Raw genomic sequence first — 21168 nt, 5'->3', positions numbered from 1 at the left:
CTTTGTGTGCCCACTCACAGCGTTATCGTGTCAAAGTGTGAACAGATGAAACAACAAAACGTTCAAATGTTATGACGGTACAGACATGCAGGCTATTCATGAAGTATTCATTATGTAAACAATTCAAACTTATTTCAATTTCCGCGTAAATTAGTTTAGTTTTGTCCAGTGCTTACAAATGGAGTGACACACCCCTATCTAAACAAAGCCGTTTTCTTATTATGTAAAACGATGTATACCTTGCATTAAAAAAACTCTCTCGATGTGATCACACACAAGCTTTGATCTGTAACTCAATCTCTCATTGCAATGCAGAAATATCGTTTAAATGCAAACAAATGCCATTACAGAGCAATAACATAACATCTAACAAAATGTATGTTTGATATGCACATGCATGCATTTTGCCATTTTGATTGTGTTTGTAACCTTGTCATGCATGCCAATATAACGTGGAGTCCACAGAATGAAAACAACGTAATACGACAAAAACAAAACAGGACGTAGCCCCTTCTTACCGTTTAGGTCTGGTATCTCACTTCCCAACACAATCCAAGTTTTCAGTTGTTGTGGCTAAGGTTCAGGTAGTCTCTGTGGTTATACGGCAGCTTACTCTGTTGTAGCATCGGTACTATATCGCGACATGTTGGTGGCAGCTGTGCGATTCTTCAACTGCTGAAGTTTTGCGCCTCACGGAGATTCTGAACGCGCGCCGGGAGCTGTCCTTGGTGCTGAAAGTGAATGGCGCGCAGCAAAGGATTCCTTGAGACTATAAAAGTGCGAACCTAATTAATAGGCTTTCGAGTTCAATAAAGAACAAAAATGTATCCAGTATTAACTAGAGATTATTTCATTAAACTGACTATGTGAAGGTGACAACATCTATAGGCTATGTATTCACACAGGTTTGGAGTGAAATTAAGGTGTTAAGTCTGTGTGGCAGAAAGGCGTGTGAAAGCCTTTTCCGCAAAATAATTTTTACAGAGACCTAGGTGCTGCCGAGTGCGCGTGCTTATTCTTCCATTAAAATGGTTCCTAAGTCTGCCTAAAAACACATCACACACAAGACTGTGTTAAACAGCCGCAAGTGCTGGTCCTCTGCACCATCGTCAATATGTTAAAGTGCCCATAGTAAGTCGACAGCACCGGATTTGAGATCATAAATTGGAATTACACATAATTTCATTAAAGACGAATACACTTCACTCTCCCTCTAAAATCTGTGATAATGATGCTGTTGTCGCGTTATTAATGAAGTGGAGAAACAGGGAGACCTCCTTCAGCAGGGTGTCACCGGAATGACAGATGTCCGAGGTAATGACTCGTTTGCACACGGTTCTTGGCAGTATTTCTGGAACATAAATCATTTTCTATTTCAGGTCCACATACAAGTTCTAACATGACACCTCTTGCTATGGAGACGGAGTATTTGCCCCCTCAAGAGGATAACCACAGGCCTCCAGATGAAGACGAGATGTGCTCTGACCTCTCGCCTTTCTCCCAATTTACATTCCAGACGAGAAAAGAAAGAACAAGGGTTGGGATCATCGAGCGAACTATGGGGGGCGAGTAATTATAAACTAAAGTGTTGATGAGACGAGGACGGTTTAAAAAAGCCCAGAAGTCCATGTCATAAGTGGATGCTGTCAATGTTATCCAAATCGTGCACCACAATCCAAATATTGCAACCATAGCCTACATGACAGGGGAGCCGTGGCCCACTGGTTAGCACTCTGGACTTGTAACCGGAGGGTTGCCGGTTCGAGCCCCGACCAGTGGGCCGCGGCTGAAGTGCCCTTGAACAAGGCACCTAACCCCTCACTGCTCCCCGAGCGCCGCCGTTGTAGCAGGCAGCTCACTGCGCCGGGATTAGTGTGTGCTTCACCTCACTGTGTGCTGTTTGTGTTTCACTAATTCACCGATTGGGTTAAATACAGAGACCAAATTTCCCTCATGGGATCAAAAAAGTATGTATATACATATATATGACTACGCCACTCAATCTCACTCATTTATAAATAGACTAATCACTCTTCCATACTACAATGCATGCTGAAAACAATAATAATATAATATTAATAATAATATTTTATTTAGCTCAGCAGAACAAGGATTGCTTTGACCACTCGTTTAATGCTGAATTTTGTAGGTCTATACCTTTAAATTGTGAAGTTACCAGTGAGAATCGATGCTGTGGCAAACAGAACCTACAATTGACTGCGAAAACAGTGCATGTAGGAGTCAGAAATCACCACACTGACTCATTTATCTCTATTTCCATACACGCTCTGTTAAATACACTTGCCTACAAGACAACCTTGTAAGAGAAATAGGCCTAATTTTTAAGACGCATGGAATGTCATGTACGGTAGATACAACCGATAAGTCAGGAAACATGACACGTTAGCCAATGCTGTCTACAGTGCAGAGGTCCCACCACAAAGTAACTCCTCAGATATATATATATTTTTAATATAGCCTAGGCTATTCGTCATGCTCAAGCTCTAATCTGCGTGCTTGCTCCTGATCTTGAAAAAGACCTCGTTTCTATTGAAGATCTCTGTATGGATTTGAAAGCTCCCAAATGTCTGATTCCATTGATCAGCCATGACCCTTTTGCTGGTGTTTGTGGTGAGCGACCGCCGCCCGCCATTGACATTGTCAAAAGTGCGGCGGCAGAGGCACAAGTCTTGCGTTTCCCAGCACAATGGAAAAGTCATCGGGCATCGTGGTGTGAATGATTTAAACAGACCGAAAACCTTGTGAGGTCTTTCATTTCCCCTTCAGATCGGTTAATGTTAGTTGTGTGTTCCACTGCGTCAAAGCAATCCATCATCTGTAGCCTATGGTTTCATAGAGACTACGGCCCATGCGTGGCTGTCCACGTCTCGACGACAGGTTCGCATTTTATGTAAAATATGTGCCGTGCATACCAACGATCTGAGCACATAGAGCTTAAACTAGAGTTTGTATTGAGAAACTTTAGAGTGAGTAAGCGTATATGTTTTCCCCCTTCTAGTTGCACTTGAGTTGGGCTGCCACTTCTTCCTAAGTATGCCTAGCGGTCACTAATGATTCTGCATTGTTAACTCAGTCAATATAAAACTACAAGTGCTGAAAGCCAGAGTAAGCTTCATTGATTTTCAAACCAGGACAATTGCTCATCTTTAGCGAACAGCATGTATTCATCAGAGGAACTTTTCCATTGTGTGGCATGTATTGATCCCAGCCCTCTTCAGGAACATCTATGTCATCTTCAGGGAGCCCCAAAGAATGGCCACTTCCACACAGAAAGAACAACACAAGGCTTTCACATAAAAAATCAACAGCCATTGAACATCCGGGCATTGTGTGAAAGGGTTCCTCGAACCACCTGTGTCCCCACATGAATTGAACTTTAGAAATGAGCCTCTGCTATTCAGTGCAGCTCAGTAAGAAATGATTAGTGTGTAAGCACGTTTTTGTCGTCCATGGATTCTCATGCTATGTGGTAAAATAAGAGGTGGGTAAACTATGAATTCTGTGATCTCGGTGAGGTGGACAGCGGTATCGGATTTTTTAAAAAGGCATTCAGAACATGTTTGATAATGGTGGAGGTTATTGTCCAATGTTTATAACAATACCAGTGGTATTAAATGGTTCATAGAGTGTTGATGAGTGTACATATTGTGAATGTGGATAATACAGTGGGATTTTTGAATGTTAAAAGTTGCAATTAGTGAATAAACTCTTTTGAGAGGTGGATAAACTCTATTTCTGAAATTTCAGAGGTGAATAAACTGTGTTTACTTGTGTTTAGTCTCCACTACATCCCTGCTGTACACACATTATACAGTATGGGGGGTTGGGATGAATGACCGCAAAAGTAGAGAATTTGGCCAATCTACTCTTTGGGATATGGGGCTAGCCTTGCATTCAAAAGTTCACATTTTACGGCTGCAGTGTCAGCATGTTTGTCTATGTGTTTACATATGTAGACTACCTGAATCGTCCAGTCAATTCTACAGGCAGGAGCATTTTCCATTCTAAAACTTCACATTGTTATGCATTTATCTAAAAGTGGTCATTGTAACAGAATAGATCACTAAACAAGACAACAAGTCACGAGGAAAGAAATGTTTATTTATAGAGAAATAGACACATTATTTATAACATTTATAAACATATCAGAAGGCATGGGGAGAAGTCACAGATAAACAACATACTTATTTACAGCCATATACTGCACTGCAAATTTGCACAACACCGTTCAAAATACTTTCCATTGCATTCCATACCCCCAAACTAGAACCAGCTTCATGGTGCTTCCTAACCCAAAAGGTGAACTGAGAGAGAATAGCTCCAGCGCCTGAGGGCTGGGTTGCAAGCAATTAGAGGAAAATCAACACCTCTACATAAACCAACACCTTCATCCCTTGATAAAACAATCAGATTCATTTCTTCCAGGCTTTGGCTTCTGATTAACTGTTCTTTGTACTGTATTTGGAAATGACAGAGGAGTCTGCACACTGCAACATTTGTAATTAATTCAAGTCTTCCAGTCAGATGAAAGTGTTCAGGAATGGCCAGGTTCTGGATATGCCGGTTCAATGAATATTCAGCTTGATAGATATTGGTTAAAGACAATATACAACAATAAAAATGAAGAAAAACTTAAGAAAATACTTAAAGCAGTATTACAAACATTTTGACTGAGTATACTAGATACAGTACATGTTTCATGCAAATTGTTCACAAGAATCTGTTCTCCAGGACACATCTTGTGGACCTACATGAGTCATATAAAATGTATCAACATAATTGAAGACAAAGCCAGAGAATAAGAAAACTAAACAATAGCCCTTCATTTTTGCATCCCTTTCTCCATTAAGGGTCTGACTAATCTGACATATGAACAAGGCAGCTAGGCCTTTACATCTTTTCCTTACGTCTTCACCAAACAAACATAAATACCATTATTAATATCATTATTCCACTGCTTGGTTGAAATTCCCATTGTCCTACAAAATGCGTCGGGGCCGTTTTACAACCTCGACCGTGCATTAACTTCTGTGAACAGACCACCGTGTCGTCCATTATCCCTTACTTATTAATATCATTAATATTCAGTTGGGCATGTTAGATGTAGATGCTGCGAAACAGCAACATTTACCGCTGCCTGCACACGCTTGCGTTGAATGCTGTGCTGGGGGCGCATCTCGTCTACGTAAGCAATGCAACGCAACCAAAATTGACTTCGGCAACGGTTGACATGGTACGTCTCCAGCGCTGCATTCAATGCAAGTGTGTGTAGGCACCGTTAATCTCAAGTGCAGCATGCTCCGCTGCCCTGCACTCAGGTCAGTCAGGGCCAAAAATGAAAGCACACACACACACCACAATTATGTGTACTAGCCATGAAACAATTATTCATTTAGAACAAAATGCGTCTCTTTTGGACAAGTACAGTGTCTTGATGTGGATTTAGTTTTCATTATGACTGATCGAGTTCCACATTATGTATCACAGCCTAAATAAAATAAACCACGGACAGATTTTAAGGTAAAGCTAAAAATAATTTTAGTCAGAATTCCTTCATATGTTAACCAACTAACAAATGGCAACCTATGTTTTTTTTTTTTTTTTTTACACATTTGATACATGTTTACGCTCACTGACAGATAGTTTTGTGTTTATGACTGGTGATTGTTGATAAGTTTGTTCACTTTGTCTGTACTCAAGTGTTGACAAAGAAATAGCACTGCCAATTAGGATGAAAGCATGGCTACTAATCCATCCACATCCCTTCCCACAGATAAAAACAAAATCAGCCCACCCCCTCCCAACACTGGCCCACCCTCACACACACACAAAAGAAAAAGAGGTAATCTCTTTTGACATGAAAACCCATCCATCGTCACTGCTGAACTCAAGAACCTACCCATGAACATCTCCCAGAATGCCCCAGCCGCTGCCGTTTTCTACTCCTCTCCATCGGCCGCGGGCTTCTTCTCTGCGGCGGCAGCCTTGTTTGGCGAGCGCTCCTCGGCGGCCTGCGCCTCCTCCCTCGGCTCTTCCTCCTTCTTCTCCTCTTCCTCCTTCTTCTGCTCTTCCCCGACCTCACCCTCCTCCTCCTCCAGGTCCAGTTCCTCAAAGGACGAGCCGCTGCCCAGGGAGCCGTTGGAGGCGCGCTCTGCCTCGCTGTGCTCGGCGCGCTCGCTCAGCTCCTCCTCCTGCTGCTGCTCCTCCTCGTGCAGGATGGTGGACGGGGCCAGCGAGCTCTCCCTGCTCTCGGTGGGGACGGCGCGGCTGGCGTAGCTGCTCTCGCTGTTGGAGTCGCCACCTGGAATCAGCAAAGGAAAGGGAACTGGTGAGGTGACAGTACTAACATTACCGTCTGCAACACTCAGCGCCAGGCACCCTTCAGAGTTGAGAGCTAGAGTTGCTGCTTATCACAAGTTTAAGAAAGTCATATACAATGTGTTACACAAAGGCCACAGACATTAGGTCTGACTTCCTTAATTGTAGCTCAGAAAAACACTGAAAGGGTAGGGCTATATTTCTCACCTCAAGAGGAGGTTTTTCCCCCCTAGAGACACCAATTTTATTTGATCAAACATAACTTAGAAAAGATATTTAGAACATATCTATATAATTTACTGTATACTTATACGACTTTATACACTATATATATATACACACTATATATATATACACTATATATATATATATATATATATAAATATATATATATATATATATATATATATGTGTTTCAACAATTATATGAAACCAATGGCATGAGATTATATTTACTTCTTAACAATTTCATGTGACCTGAAGTTTACACACAAGCAGTTGGAAAGAAGCAATCCCCACCCATTCTTCCTATCTGTATCAAGTCTTCATAAACCTTTGGCAGTAGTAATTAGCATGTGACATAATTAGCAAGCACCTGATAGTCCTTATATGAATATGAGCCAAACGGTGTAGAAAAATGACCCCCATCTGAGACAGTACAGTATAATTGGGAGAAGCTGTGCTGCTTCTTGGCAGGCAAACCAGGTGAGCAGCATAATTGCCCCATAAAAAAACTTCCCACTTCTCCAAGTCCCTGGGGACTTACACAATCATGTGCCAAAAACACTCAGCACAACAAACCCACTGAGGGGACTGAAGTGTAGGGAGGCTCAGGCAAGCGCCGAGTTCCATTTACATGATTACTGGTGCAGAAGTGCTGTCCATAAGAACCGCCTAACCTCTCATCAGTTAGGACCCCAGCAACCTCACCCCACCCCCCTACGATCTAGGGCGACCGTGTCAGTTTCTGTGCCTATCCCCCGACCTCCTCACAACCTTGACATTTCAGGAGGGCGTTCCGGTCAGATGGCAGCTGATTTGTGTGGTCTCAGCACGGCAGCTTTATGTCCAGCTGCTCAAAGCTGGTGGCTACTGAGAGTGGCTGAAGAAAAGGCCCATGGAGGCCATCAGACAGTGGTCCGAGGGGTCCCACACACACACTGGGAGCACAGACAGTGGTCCAAGGGGTCCCAGACACACACTGGGGGCACAGACAGTGGTCCGAGGGTTCCCACACACACACTGGGAGCACAGACAGTGGTCCGAGGGGTCCCACACACACACACTGGGGGCATAGACAGTGGTCCGAAGGGTCCCACACACACACTGGGGGCACAGTATTTGGATGCCGCAACAGGGCTGAAGAATGACTGCCAAACCCACAATCCAGGGGAACGCTTCCCAGTCATTATATCCATAGACATTTAGAAAACAACTATAAAAGCAGTGACTCAAACCGGTCCCTACGAAATGCATTCATAATCATTTAGGAAACAGGTCAGTTGTACACTCTGGTTGAAATGTTCTATATAATTTAAAAATATGTAATACATTTTCACAAAATATAAATTTTCTTTCAGAACCTTAACCTATATCACTTCAGCTCAGTGAACTTCCCTTTTCTCATTGTTCATACTATATCTTTGTTTCTCAATCCTTTTCTCATTGTTCATACTATATCTTTGTTTCTCAATCCTTTTCTCATTGTTCATACCATATCTTTGTTTCTCAATCCTTTACTCATTGTTCATACCATATCTTTGTTTCTCAATCCTTTTCCAACTAATTCCCTCAGGTGTGTCAGGTGTGAGTTTGCCACCGGCATGCTCCAAGTTAAATAGATATGACTGTTTTGTCTCCATACGTTCTAGCGTAGTTTATTCTGTTACTTATATATTACTTATGAATTATAAATTAATGAATGAACTTTTCATTTTACACTTCATTTCTTCAAGAGCTTCACTATTGAAATTAATCCCTCCCTATGGCAAGCATCTACATGTGATGCTGCACTACATCTTTGTGAATTGAAGCAGATATATTGTGGTGTGTGTGTGTGTGTGTGTATGAGAAGGGGTTGTAGAAGAGGAGAGACAAAGAAAGTGTATGAGTGTGGGCTGAGGGGTGTGCCAGTTTTGATGACGGCTAGTAATCCATCATGGTGTTGGATTGACTCCATTCCTGCTGGGATGTTCAGGAGCGTAATTCCTGGTGATGGCTTACTACAACAACAGTGTAAACATAGGACTTTTTTACAAGACAATTGGACTACTTTGGCTTTACTAGGTTTGATGCTATTTCCCCTGCTAAATAGGTTCAACCTGTTCAGCTGTCAATCTTTAAGAACTTATGTTTGACAGAAATGTGGCCTATATTTGAAAAACCCGTCACTTCTGTTCAAATTATAATTCTGCCCAATTCTAGACATAGTTGTAACGTTACAGAATGTCCATGTGTGATCCAGGTTTCTGCCCATAGAAATTTTTTTTGTTAAATTGATGTGTTGAAGTGGTGTGATTTAAAAAATGAAACGTCAATTTGAGGATGAAAATTCCTGAAACATTTATTTTGTTTTCAGTAGTCTATGTGCTGGTCCATTCATTAGTAATAACATACAGTAATCCAACATGATCACATATTTTGGAGTACACAGATATGCGGATACTGTCAACTGCTTTCATAATCAACGCTGATTATGAAACTACCCATATTGGCGAACCATAGATGACAATTCTCAGAAAGCCCATTATGTGTGCTAGTTAATGTTTCATGTTTACATATTTCCTACACTCAAGCAAACATACAAAACTGCCTGTGCTTAATGAGGGAGGATAGACTGAGAGCCTGCATTCAGATATGTGGATGCATGGCTAATGCAAACCTTTCAACGAAAAAAAAAAAAAAAGCTTCAATGAAAAAGCTGAAATGAACATTGCTGTGAAAAGAAGGTGAGTAGCAGCAGCTCATTGGAGTAAGGAGTAGAGAGAAGTAAGAAGCAACACTCCCTCTATGTGTCCTGGTACATGTATGCATGGAGAATGGACTGCAAGTCTCTTGCAATGAAGTGCACACGAGTTAAAACACAGAGTGGGAGGAAAAAAGAAGAAGAAAGAACTATACTAAAAGCTCCATGACCTCATCAAAGTCTGTCTGAAGACAAATCATCTGTGAAGCTGCTGTAAGCCTCTAGTGCTCTCTCTGTCTGTCTGTCTGTCTCTCTCTCTCTCTGTCTGTCTGTCTGTCTCTCTCTCTCTCTCTCTCTGTCTGTCTGTCTGTCTGTCTGTCTGTCTCTCTCTCTCTCTCTCTCTCTCTCTGTCTCTCTCTCTCTCTCAAGTCTACTATTTATGCAGCTCTTTGTAAAATCCATTTTCTGCAACCTGGTGTGGACCAAGCTGTCCACTGTCAATGATGCTTCAAAGTTCTTTCTTCTCTCCCTTTAATATATTTTAAAATGTGTTCTTTACGTATGACCTCATAGCTGATAGATATTCTAATTCATTGTATAAAGAAAAGCACAACTATTTCTCTTGATTCTGTATGTAATAATGACACACTTTTCAGGACAGACACCCAACTCATAGTTATGTCCCTGACACCAATAACTTGGCGAGTCAATGTGTTTACGGAGCAAGTTTCAGATTGGCTGAGGAAAAGCAATAACCTTTAGATCCCATTCCACCCTGCCTGGCTCTGACCTCGCATCACTTCCTGTCTGCATCATTTTGGCAGAGAGGATATGATGGCACCTCCTGCGCCTCTTGGTACAAATTAGCAGTGGCATCTCAATTAAGCCCGCTTTCTGGAGTCATTGTGCATAAATGGCGGCAGTGGAAACAGGCGGGCGAATACGTGAGACCTTTTCAAAACTGATTAGCACGAAGGACGCATAGCTCAGTACAGGTCTCATCCCCCCCCACCACAACACCTCTAAATGTCATTCAGGCAGCGGCAGCCATCAACAGCACCAGGTAAATTACTTTCTCCATAAGAGCAGAAAACAGACGCTAATGGGCAAAAATCAATAGTGTGAATTCGATCATATTCACACAATATTATTAGAAGAACTGTGGCTCTAAACAATCAAAATATTTCATCTGAAAATAAGTCCACATACACTTGATCATATCAGTGACACACACACACACACACACCTCACCATACCAAACTGTTTAGTGTTAAATGTGGTTTATTAGCCCTTTTAACTTGATAGTGCTCATCTTTTTGGTTTGCTCGTGCCATAAGCAATTCATTAAAGCACACAATTACACTAAAGACAAGTTGACTTACATAAATCTCTGAAGCCAGTATTGGATGTATTTCACTTGAAAACATACTGGACCATGCAAGAAAGCAAGACAAATGAGATACAGGTGTACAAAATACATTATTCTGTCGACTGCCATAGAAGTCCAGTTTTGACCAGACAAGAGGAGGCTTGAGGAGGGTGAGACCATTTCTGGGTGTAATACGTCATGTCATGGACAGTGTCAATATGGTGTCTTTGCTGGATACTCAGACATCCATTTAGTTTCATTTTAAAAGCAGATGTTCAGTAAGCACAGCACAGGTCTTGTATACATTAGTGCAGTATTCATTGGCTTTCACCTCATTGAAACAGCTGCTAACAACATCATGCTGCATTTATCACTAAAACAGTAACCTGAATGCACTCTTACTAGGCTGCAGATCTTTATGAGATGTCATATTTTCACTGCTGCATTTTATGGATATGGCCCAGTGTGTTTTTGGAAAGGCCATCAGTCACGGCTTGACGGAGAGAGAGGCCGAGGAGCTGAGGGGAGAGGGGCTGACCAGCCTAGACCCGTCCAGACTTCCCGACCCTGGGGACCAGACACTCCTCAGCTTGCTTAGCACCTCATCACCATCTCCCAACACACACGAGAACAAATAAACAGAAATTCATTTTCACATCCAAGAGTGCTAGATGAGGGTCAGGCGAGAGCTGCACCCACCCACCTACAGACACACATACACATACACACACACACACACACACAGAGAGCCACCTCAGGGTGTATGGAGCCACCCCCGTCTCCCATTCCCCTGCAACCCATATCTAATTATTGGGTTACGCATCTCAACAACTCTGAGCTTGCCCACATCAGGAGGTCCACAAGCTATTCATGGCGCACAGCAATACCCTGGATACCACCTCCCAATCCATCAGCCTGACCAGATGTGCTGACAACTACCCACAATCAACTACTAGCCACAACCAACAACTACCCACAACCAACAACTACCTACAACCAACCACTACCCACAACCATCAACTACCCACAACCACAACTACCCACAACCAACAACTACCCACAACCAACAACTACCCACAACCATCAACTACCCACAACCATCAACTACCCACAACCATCAACTACCCACAACTACCCACAACCAACAACTACCCACAAACATCAACTACCCACAATCAACAACTACCCACAACCAATAACTACCCACAACCAACAACTACCCACAATCAACAACCACAACTAGCCACAACCATCAACTACCCACAAACAACAACTACCCACAATCAACAACCACAACTAGCCACAACTTCCCACAACCATCAACTACCCACAACCATCAACTACCCACAACCAACAACTACCCACAACCAACAACTACCCACAATCAACAACCACAACTAGCCACAACCATCAACTACCCACAACCAACAACTACCCACAATCAACAACCACAACTAGCCACAACTTCCCACAACTACCCACAACCAACAACTACCCCCATTACCCACAACCAACAACTACCCACAACCACAACTACCCACAACCATCAACTACCCACAACCAACAACTACCCACAACCAACAACTACCCACAACCAACAACCACAACTACCCACAACCAACAACTACCCACAACCAACAACCACAACTACCCACAACCAACAACTACCCACAACCAACAACTACCCACAACTACCCACGACCAACTAGCAACCAGCTAGCACTCCACACAAAGCAGGTAGCAGGAGCGTGTTGTGTTTTCTCCTTCTCACAAGTGCCCAGGCCCTGGCGACTCTGCCAACGTAATTGGTGTATTTAGAGGAGATGGGGAAGAGGAGTCTCAAGAAGAGAGAACAGTACAAAACTGGACGGTTTTCACCACCGAGGGGAAAAAAGTGAGAATAAGTCATGACAAAGCTCCTAAATTGAAGCAGAATGTGGCCTGGAAAGTCTCTTAGATAACATTTGCCTGAATTAGTTGCTAAATTGGGCCCTGTGGGATTATTAGCCCAGAATCAAGGCGCTTGTTCTTAAAAAGCTGCTGGAGACTGCAGAGCCGAGCTGGGCTTTAAGTCAGTAATTAGTGACTGTGAGTGACTGCGCAAGCAGGTGGGGCTTTCTCAGGCGGGCTGGTCGGCCGGCAGATGAAACGGCGGCAGCAGGAAATGAGATCACGAAAGAAAAACGACAATCCACTTCAGTGTCTGCGTCTCGGCGCTAACACACAGACAGATGTGGGTGTGGGATATGGGGGCAAAACAGACAGCATTTTGCTCGCCACTAAGTGCGTGGGGGCTTTTCATCTTGGAGCTGCACCGCCAAGTAATGAGTCCTCCCTCCACACATCAAACTGAAGGTCTAATGAGTTGAGGTCATTATCAGAACTGAGCAATCAGAAGTTTACCTGGGCTGTCTGTGTGTGTGTGTGTGTGTCTGTGTCTAAGTGAGTGTGATTGAGTGTGCATCTATGTGTAAGTGACAGAGATGGTATACGTGTGTGTGTGTGTCTGTGTGTGTTTGTGTGTTTAGGCGGGTTGTTTACAGAAGAAAATCCATTTAGTCTCACTCTAATAAAGTGTGGCTTCATCCGCATAACTGAATTAGGGGGAGCGTTTCAGCCTGCCGCATGCCTCGCCAAACACCTTGACACCTACAGTATGCCCCCCCCCCCCCCTCCGCTGACCTTGCTTATTCTGAGTCACTCACAGCTAATAGCCATGTAATTACACTGGAGGCTGCAGCTTGATACTTATGTAATTATGCCATGATTAAGAATAAATAGACAGAGATCTGATGAAACTGCTACCCTGCTGGCTGCAGTTCAATCTCTGCCATATTTTCAGAGGGATCGCCGTGCCCACAAACTGTACTTCACATACTGCCGTGGTTTCAACCATCCAATCTTCGGGACAACAAAAAGGAGCATTTACCTTGTGATCAAGTGAGTTAGACTACAAGGCATTAACATCAGCAGAAATTCATACTGAGCTGTATATGAGAGCTTTTCAGAATGCTCAGATGTGTTTTTTTACTCTCAGTAGTTTTTTGTTATTTGGTTGGCTGTACATCCTCCATAGGTATGCTGGGGGTCAAGATATTCCTCCCGACGTCCTTCCACCTCTCCTCGTGTACTCTGCGTGTTGCTCCTCTTTGACTTGACAAGAAAACAACTGGCTCGGCCTCATGTCTGCAGGACAGGCTCCAGTCTTGTTGATGCATTAAGGGTTTTATTTACTGCATGCTTATTTATGATTAGATGAATATGCAGCATTCATCTGAGCACTGTCACATAACTAACTAGATCTAACTGTCTAACTGTATTGCATTATGCACACTCAATTCTCACTGGTATCTACTAGACAACAAGTACCAAAACATGATTAATTCATAGATTTCACATGTAAAATACATTTTATACAACCCCACCCCCATCTTGCCTGTTCATAATTCTAAGAAATTCTAGAATTGTGTGCATGTGTGCGTGCACATGTTTATGTTTATGTGTGTGTGGGTGTGTGGGTGGGTGTGTGTGCGTGCATGTGCATGTGCTTGTGTGTTTGCCTGTTTATGTGCCTGTGTGTGTGCATGTGCATGCATGCATATATATGTCTACTGTGTGAGTATGTGTCATACGTAGGATTACTGTGAATGTATGTGTGTGCGTGTGTATCTGTTTATGCACATGTGTGCATATGGAATGGGTTTACATGACCCCTGGAGGCAAACATACGCAAAAAATTGGTCATCCTAGGCCCTACGGTTCTCAAGATATTCACAGAAAACTGTGTCTGCCCTACACTCCTTTCGGGGGGTCCAGTCCAGCGGGGGGGCTACAGATCAAAACGAAAAGCGATGGTTCCATGCTATCCATGTGGGGTTACATGCCCACCAAGTTTCGTGTACCCCGGTCTTTCAGTGTCCCGGGAATCCTTGTTGGTGTACGGTCACTAAATGTACACATCAATTATTTTATTGTAAGGCCCCCCATGAACGAAAGTCCACGAAACTTGGCATGCATTCGGAGGGTGTCATAATGATCCTACACTTTCAATTTCGTGCAGTTTTGACCATATCAGCCAGAGATATTGTGATGAAAACACCTAATGTTTTGCTTTTTAATTTTTAACTAGGTGGCGCTATACATGAAATAAGTGGTAATGGGATAGGTTGACATGCCCCCTTAAGACCAACATACAAAAAAAGGTGGACCTCCTAGGCCCTACGGTTCTCGAGATATTCACAGAAAACTGTCTCCGGCCACCTACAGGCCAGTTGGTGTATAGTAACATAAATGAATTTATTGTGTGGCCCCCCATGAACAGAATTCCACGAAACTTGGCGTGCATTCAGAAGGTGTCATAATGATCCTACACTTCCAATTTCGTGAAGTTTTGACTATGTTAGGTCACAGATACCTGCGATTACAACACCTCATTTTTACTTTTTTGTGTTTAACTAGGTGGCGCTATACATGAAATGAGTGGTTATGGAATGGGTTGACATGGCCCTTTGAGATCAACATACAAAAAAAAATGAGCCTCCTAAACTCTATGGTTCTCGATATATTCACAGAAAACTGTGTCTGCCCTACCCTCCTTTCGGGGGTCCAGTCCAGCGGAGGGGCTACAGATCAAAACGAAAACAGGAGGTTCCATGCTATCCATGTGGGGTTACATGCCCACCAAGTTTCGTGTACCCCGGTCTTACAGTGTCCCGGGAATCCTTGACGGAAATTTGGACATGCGAAAAAGAAAAAGGAAAAAACAAAAAAAAAAACTAATCTGACTAAACCTATATGACCGCCGCTTCGCTGCACAGCGGTCATAATAACTACAGTAACTAAAAAGGAAAAATGTAAATTTTGGAAATGTGTGTGTGTGGGTGTGAGCGTGCGTGAACACAATTGTTTGTGTGTTTATGTATGCCCATGAGTTTGTGTGTGTGTGTGTGTGTGTGTGTGTGTGTGTGTGTGTGTGTGTGTGTGTGTGTGTGTGTGTGTGTATGTGTGTGTGTGAGAACACTTATCCATCTGAGAAGAGTAATAACGGTGACATGGCACGGCAGATACGATCGGCATGATTTAACATTTCAGACGGTATCAGTTGGCAGCATCCATCTCGCGGCAGCCGTGTTTACTCTTCAGAAATGACCTCTGCCTTTCTCCAGCTACTCATCTAGTGCTTATTCACCGCGGCGGCTGGACAGAGAGCCTTTCGCTGCTCGGCTCAGCTCCCTCCCCGCGGCTGCCCGCTGAGTTATGGGGGCTGCAGGACGGAGCGAGGCGGCCAGGGCCTGGGAGCCCCTGGGGCCATGTTCCTGAGCGATCTCCCAAATGGCGTGCCGTGATACACAGCCCACACCTGTCAGGAGCGGCCGGTCGGCCGTGATTGATGGGCCTCTAATTAAGAGGGCTCTGCGGTGGGCAGCTCGGCGAGAGAAGGCTCCGTGGGCTTAGGCTGCCCTCCCGCTGGACGGATGGCTGACCGCGAGTCTGCAGTGGACTGCACACACGCCCCGGCCGGTCGGCCATCAATCTCTCAAGCCAGTCGTTTCGCCCACCCGACCCATGACTGCCTGAGCCACGGATCAATCTGAACCCAGGAACATGCGCGATGAAACAACGGCGTTCGGATCGAACGGCTCCCATTCACACGGTGGAGCACAAACAGTTGTGCTGACCCATACAGTGCTTTGGAGTCAGTGTAGTTTTGGCAGAAAATAGCCCACACATCTGCTATATGATGTGTAGAGGGCAGGCAGTGATAAGTCAACCCTGGGCTGTGCCCAACACTGATCTCAGCACAACACTGAGGGACAGTAAGCGGCAGGTTCCCGTTCCAACTGTGAAGAGTGAGGTTAACAGGGGTGACGTGGAAATGAACTAACGGTCATGAAGTGGCACGTGGCAATGACTCACGAAACCCTGCCCCTGTTGGACAGTCACTTCACCATAAACCCTGAGGGGACCCCCAGAGGACTCACAGAGCCGTGTGCCTGTCACCCACACAGACGTCGTTCATCAAAACATATCTACAGTACATGGATAAAACAGAATGGCACTATTCTGCAGAGGTGGAAAAAGTATGAAAATATTGTACTCAAGTAAAAGTACCAATACCTTGATGAAATATTACTCAAGTACAAGTTAAAATACCGATCTGAAAATGTACTCAAGTAAAAGTAAAAAGTAGTTCATTTAAAATGTACTTTAAGTAAAAGTTACTTAGTTACTTTTTTTTTTTTGGGGGGGGGGGGGGGGGGGGGGGTAACAGAACAACTAGTTTTCCCAGAGACTTTCTAATGAGGAGATACAGCACTCAAAAATCCTCCATAGTGCATGGGGTTAGTTTGTAACGTTGTCTACACATCACAACCCTTCCACGGCAAAACGTCGACATGTGAATACATTGAGCTAATCATGTGGTGTATTGTAAAATACATTGAGCCAATCAAGTGGTGTGCTGTGAAGACATCGTGCTAATCATCTGTTGTGATCTCGCTGCTGGAGCAAGATTGGTGTCGTGAAGCCTTACGCACACGCATTTCTGCCGAAATAGATGCACGATAAGTGCCAAAAAAGTGTTGCAACATGGCCGCCAAGTGGATGTACTTGCCTGATAAGGACGTTGAGAAATGGAGATCTATGTGAAAAATCCCCGGAGTTCTCCTTTAAGTTTGAGCAGTAGTTGATTTTCAAAGTTAGTTGCACTCATCTTTGGGTCGCTTTGCAGTGAACAGTAATCCAGCACAACTGAAAAGCCCCTCACAGGCAGCTGAGGCAGGCAGGCCAATGTTGAGTTGCAGAGAGTTTTTTTATATTTGGAAACGAGCAGAAGGTTTAGCAGATTAAAGGGTGTCGAACTGGTGGGGGAAAGTGGGAAGTATAGGGCCCCAATGGAGGAGAGGGCCCGTGAAAAGTGGAATACAGGGGGCACAACATTTTCACCAGGCATTAGTAATAACTCAGGTAATCCACACATAAAAAATCCAAACAACTCCATAAGTAGAGTCATGTGTAATGAAGTGGAATAACACAGGGAAAAAGTATTGAACACGCTAAGAAAAAGCACTAAGGCAAGGAAATGGAAGGAACGAGCTGAAATCTGTAAGTAGTTAGAGAGTAGTTATCCTTTCTATCTGTGCAAATTAATATAAGCTTGGTTAGTAGCCTACATATCGATGGGCTATAAAAAGGTTTTTCATTACCAAGGTGTCACACAAGAAACATTTCATGATGGATAAAAGCAAAAAGTTCTCCCAAGACCTTTGCAACCTTATTGTTGCAAAACATACCAATGAAACTGGAATCTTCCAGTAAGCAGCATGGGAGCCATTATCTGCAAGTGGAAGAAACATCACTGCATCATCAACCGGCCTTGCACAGGATCTCCTCGCAATATTTCTGACCAGGGAGTCAGAAGGATAGTCAATTCCAAGAGCCAAGGACCACTCGGAGAAAGCTCCAAAAAGACTTGAAGGCAGCCAATTCAATTAAATTCAATTAAACAGTTCTGGAAGTAACTAAGGATCAGGATTCACAAGAGGGACCCCTGGAATCTGTTTAGAACAATGGGCCAAAATAATAAGTTTTGTCATACAGGAAATGTCTTGAAGCTGTCATTACAAACAAAGGCTTCCACAAAGTATTGACGAAATTTCAGTAGGAACGTTCAATACTTTTTTTCCTGTGTCATTCCACTTTATTACACATAACACTTATGTTTGGATTTTTTATATGTGTGTTAATATAATGTGTGGTGAAAATTTCGAATATAGGCTACTCACTGGAAGTTTAGGCTAATTACTGGAAAAAAAAAAAAATAAGCGTTCAATACTTATTTCCACCATATATTTATTTTACCTGAATATTTTAACTTACAAATTAAATGTCAAAATGAATGTCAGACGAAATGTAAAGTTTGACTGACTGGATTTTGTATACAAAACATAGTGAAAACTGTCTAGTTTGTTAACTACCACAGTCCCGAGTTGGGTCGCGATAGTCTGTCATTTTTAAAAAGTGGGTCCCCAGAAAAAAAGTTTGAGAAACACTGGTCTAAGGTCACTCTCACTCTCCCTTGCTAAAGAGCTAAATAGTTTAGTCCACCTGCACGATTCATAAGGTAGCCTAGTCTATCTTTTGTTTATTTAGTTGAGCATCGCTAGTGGAACGCTAATTGTTGTGCTGCTGGTGCAATGTCTTTCTCCAAGAAAGTCAAGTAGGCTAAGGTTACTAAAAACAAAGGTCAAAACAGGAAAAAGAGAGACATCAACATGAGGGGAAACAACTGCTAATAAACTTCTTTCCAAAGAAAGGTGAGCACAAACGTCAAAACACGAAATCCCATGGTGTTTGCTAGCTTGAATATTTCCGCAATCATTGGTGCTAAAACTAACTGAGACAACCCATTGGAATAGCGTAAAATACATTTTCATACGTTAGGCTAATCTGATGCATCTCGTGATCCAGCTCCATCACTTTCAGAAAGACTGCATGGCGCCAGCTTGATTCATGTCCTGTTGTAGGCTACATGCTGATCATTATCACTAGGCTAGTGGTTTAGGGCGCGATTTTTCTGTTTTCGTTAGTCTTAACTTTTTTTTTTACTCAAGTAACGGATGGGATTTTTGATGTAGCGAAGTTCAATACTTCACTCAAAATGTAATCAAGTAAAATTTAAAATACCGATTTTATAAACTACTTAAAAAATACAAAATACACAGAAAAACTACTCAATACAGTAACGTGAGTAAATGTATTTCGTTACTTTCCACCTCTGCTATTCTGACACCAGCCGTGTGGGTAATGCCGATGGGTGGAGGCATGCTGGTGAATTTCCCCAGGCCATGAGCCCAAAGGGCAAAACGTCTTACAAACTGCCACCGATTGTGGACAAACCCAAACTATTCAAGAACCAAATAGTAGTGATATTTTGGGCAAATAACAGTAAGTAGAGAGTAAGTATTCCCTCAAACAGGCTTAGGCAGAGTCAGTCAGGCAGAAAAGTCTGTTGATATGTGATGTCCTCGATTGAACGTAAGACATAACAGAACTTGGACCCAAACAAAAAAACACAGTTTCAAGGTTGCATAAAAATAAATTTATACCAATCCTTCACAAATGTTATAAAAAGACAAAACATTCATTGTTGTATCAGTCTTTGTGAGCTTGTTGACATTTAGGATGGAATAGCAACAAGCTTTACAGCTCAGAGGCAATTCCCTATCTAAAGATAAGAGTGGCATAGCCTTGCAACCAGACAAATCTGAGGGCTCATGTTTCATTTGCTCTGGCAGATCCCTCTGACCCCTCTCCCATTCAAACAGATTTGCACCCAGCCAAAAAAAACTTTATCCAATATGGGGCGGCCATTATATCATGTTGAGACACTTGTGAACAACCAAGGCTGACACGGAATGTACCAGTTTTAATTGATCTGGAGGGTTTAAAGAACAACCATTGACAGGATCAACAGGATTTGGTAAAGGTTTAATGTTGACCCAGCTTAACAGTGACACTTGCCAAGCTAAAAGGGCAATTGGAGATCTCTACAAAGGCCAAATGCCATATCTTGCAACATTAGCAAAAGTGGAAACATATTTGATGAGAGGCCCCGTGAGTTGAAGCCACTCCAACACTCTATGGGCTCCTCCTTGGCCCGTACTGCACTTTTCTACCGCATTGACAACATGACCTCATTTTGGTTGGATGTAGACAAAAACAACCTTCCGCACAGCAGTTCCTCTTTCCTCTGCAAGCTTGTGATCTAGCTTGACGAGCTGTCTCAAAAGTACTGATATGCCGAAAGATGACATCTTCTGTGACTGAAGAAACCGCCTACCTGGAACATTCTTTTCCCCCTAGTCTTTACATGATTTGCCCTTCTGTTTGGAGAGAATTAGCTCTGGCTAACTGACCTCCATTGGATTTGGCTCAGGAGCATCTCACTCCATTACTAGATGTGGTTAGTAGCAGCGCAGTGTTCTGAGAGGCTGATTAATAGATGTTGTCATAAAGAAGAGATCCCCTTCATCCCCTCCCACTACGTTGGCTCCCTGTGCCACACAGCGGCCGCTGCTCAGACGAGCTCTCGGACAGAGATAAGCACAGCGGCCGCTGCTCAGGCGAGCTCTCGGACAGAGATAAGCAGAGCGCTGTGGGACTGTCAGGGTGGCTGGCTGCCCTCATGTCAGGGCTGCAGACACTGATAAACAGCCAGCTGGAAACCCTGAACCAGATCATACACACACACACACACACACACACACACACACACACACACACACACACACACACACACACACACACACACACACGACTCCTGAACCAGACTACATCTCTGTCCCCATCCCACTAGGCGGGAATGGGGAGGGTGATTTTGACTGTTTTTCATCTGGCTCTTGTTCTGGGCATAGCAAGCAGCGGGGCCTCAACTCAACCATTCATCTCTGTTGTGCTGCTGACAGAAGTCGGCCTCGACCATGAGTCAGCCGAGAGATCTGGGCACCTCTCCCACCCCTCCCAACACCCTCCCCATCCACCCACCATCGGCTTC

The 21168-nt window shown here is 43.4% G+C and overlaps 2 protein-coding genes across 3 annotated transcripts in view; both read right to left on the bottom strand.

Annotated features, from left to right (window-relative positions):
• grm2a (glutamate receptor, metabotropic 2a) overlaps positions 1–779 on the bottom strand; it is a 40323-nt gene extending 39544 nt beyond the window's left edge. For both annotated transcript variants that reach the window (XM_042089042.1, XM_042089041.1), the window contains exon 1: positions 519–779. The gene's annotated coding sequence lies outside the window, so the exon portion shown is untranslated. The remainder of the gene's footprint in view (positions 1–518) is intronic.
• A 3322-nt stretch (positions 780–4101) lies between these two features.
• tex264a (testis expressed 264, ER-phagy receptor a) overlaps positions 4102–21168 on the bottom strand; it is a 76317-nt gene continuing 59250 nt past the window's right edge. The window contains exon 4 of the mRNA XM_042089060.1: positions 4102–6322. Within this exon, the coding sequence (XP_041944994.1) occupies positions 5961–6322 (362 nt within the window). The 3' untranslated portion in view covers positions 4102–5960. The remainder of the gene's footprint in view (positions 6323–21168) is intronic.

This window comes from Alosa sapidissima, chromosome 4, assembly GCF_018492685.1.
Source record: "Alosa sapidissima isolate fAloSap1 chromosome 4, fAloSap1.pri, whole genome shotgun sequence".
Classification (NCBI taxonomy): domain Eukaryota; kingdom Metazoa; phylum Chordata; class Actinopteri; order Clupeiformes; family Clupeidae; genus Alosa; species Alosa sapidissima.
This window is presented reverse-complemented; position numbering and strand designations above follow the sequence as displayed.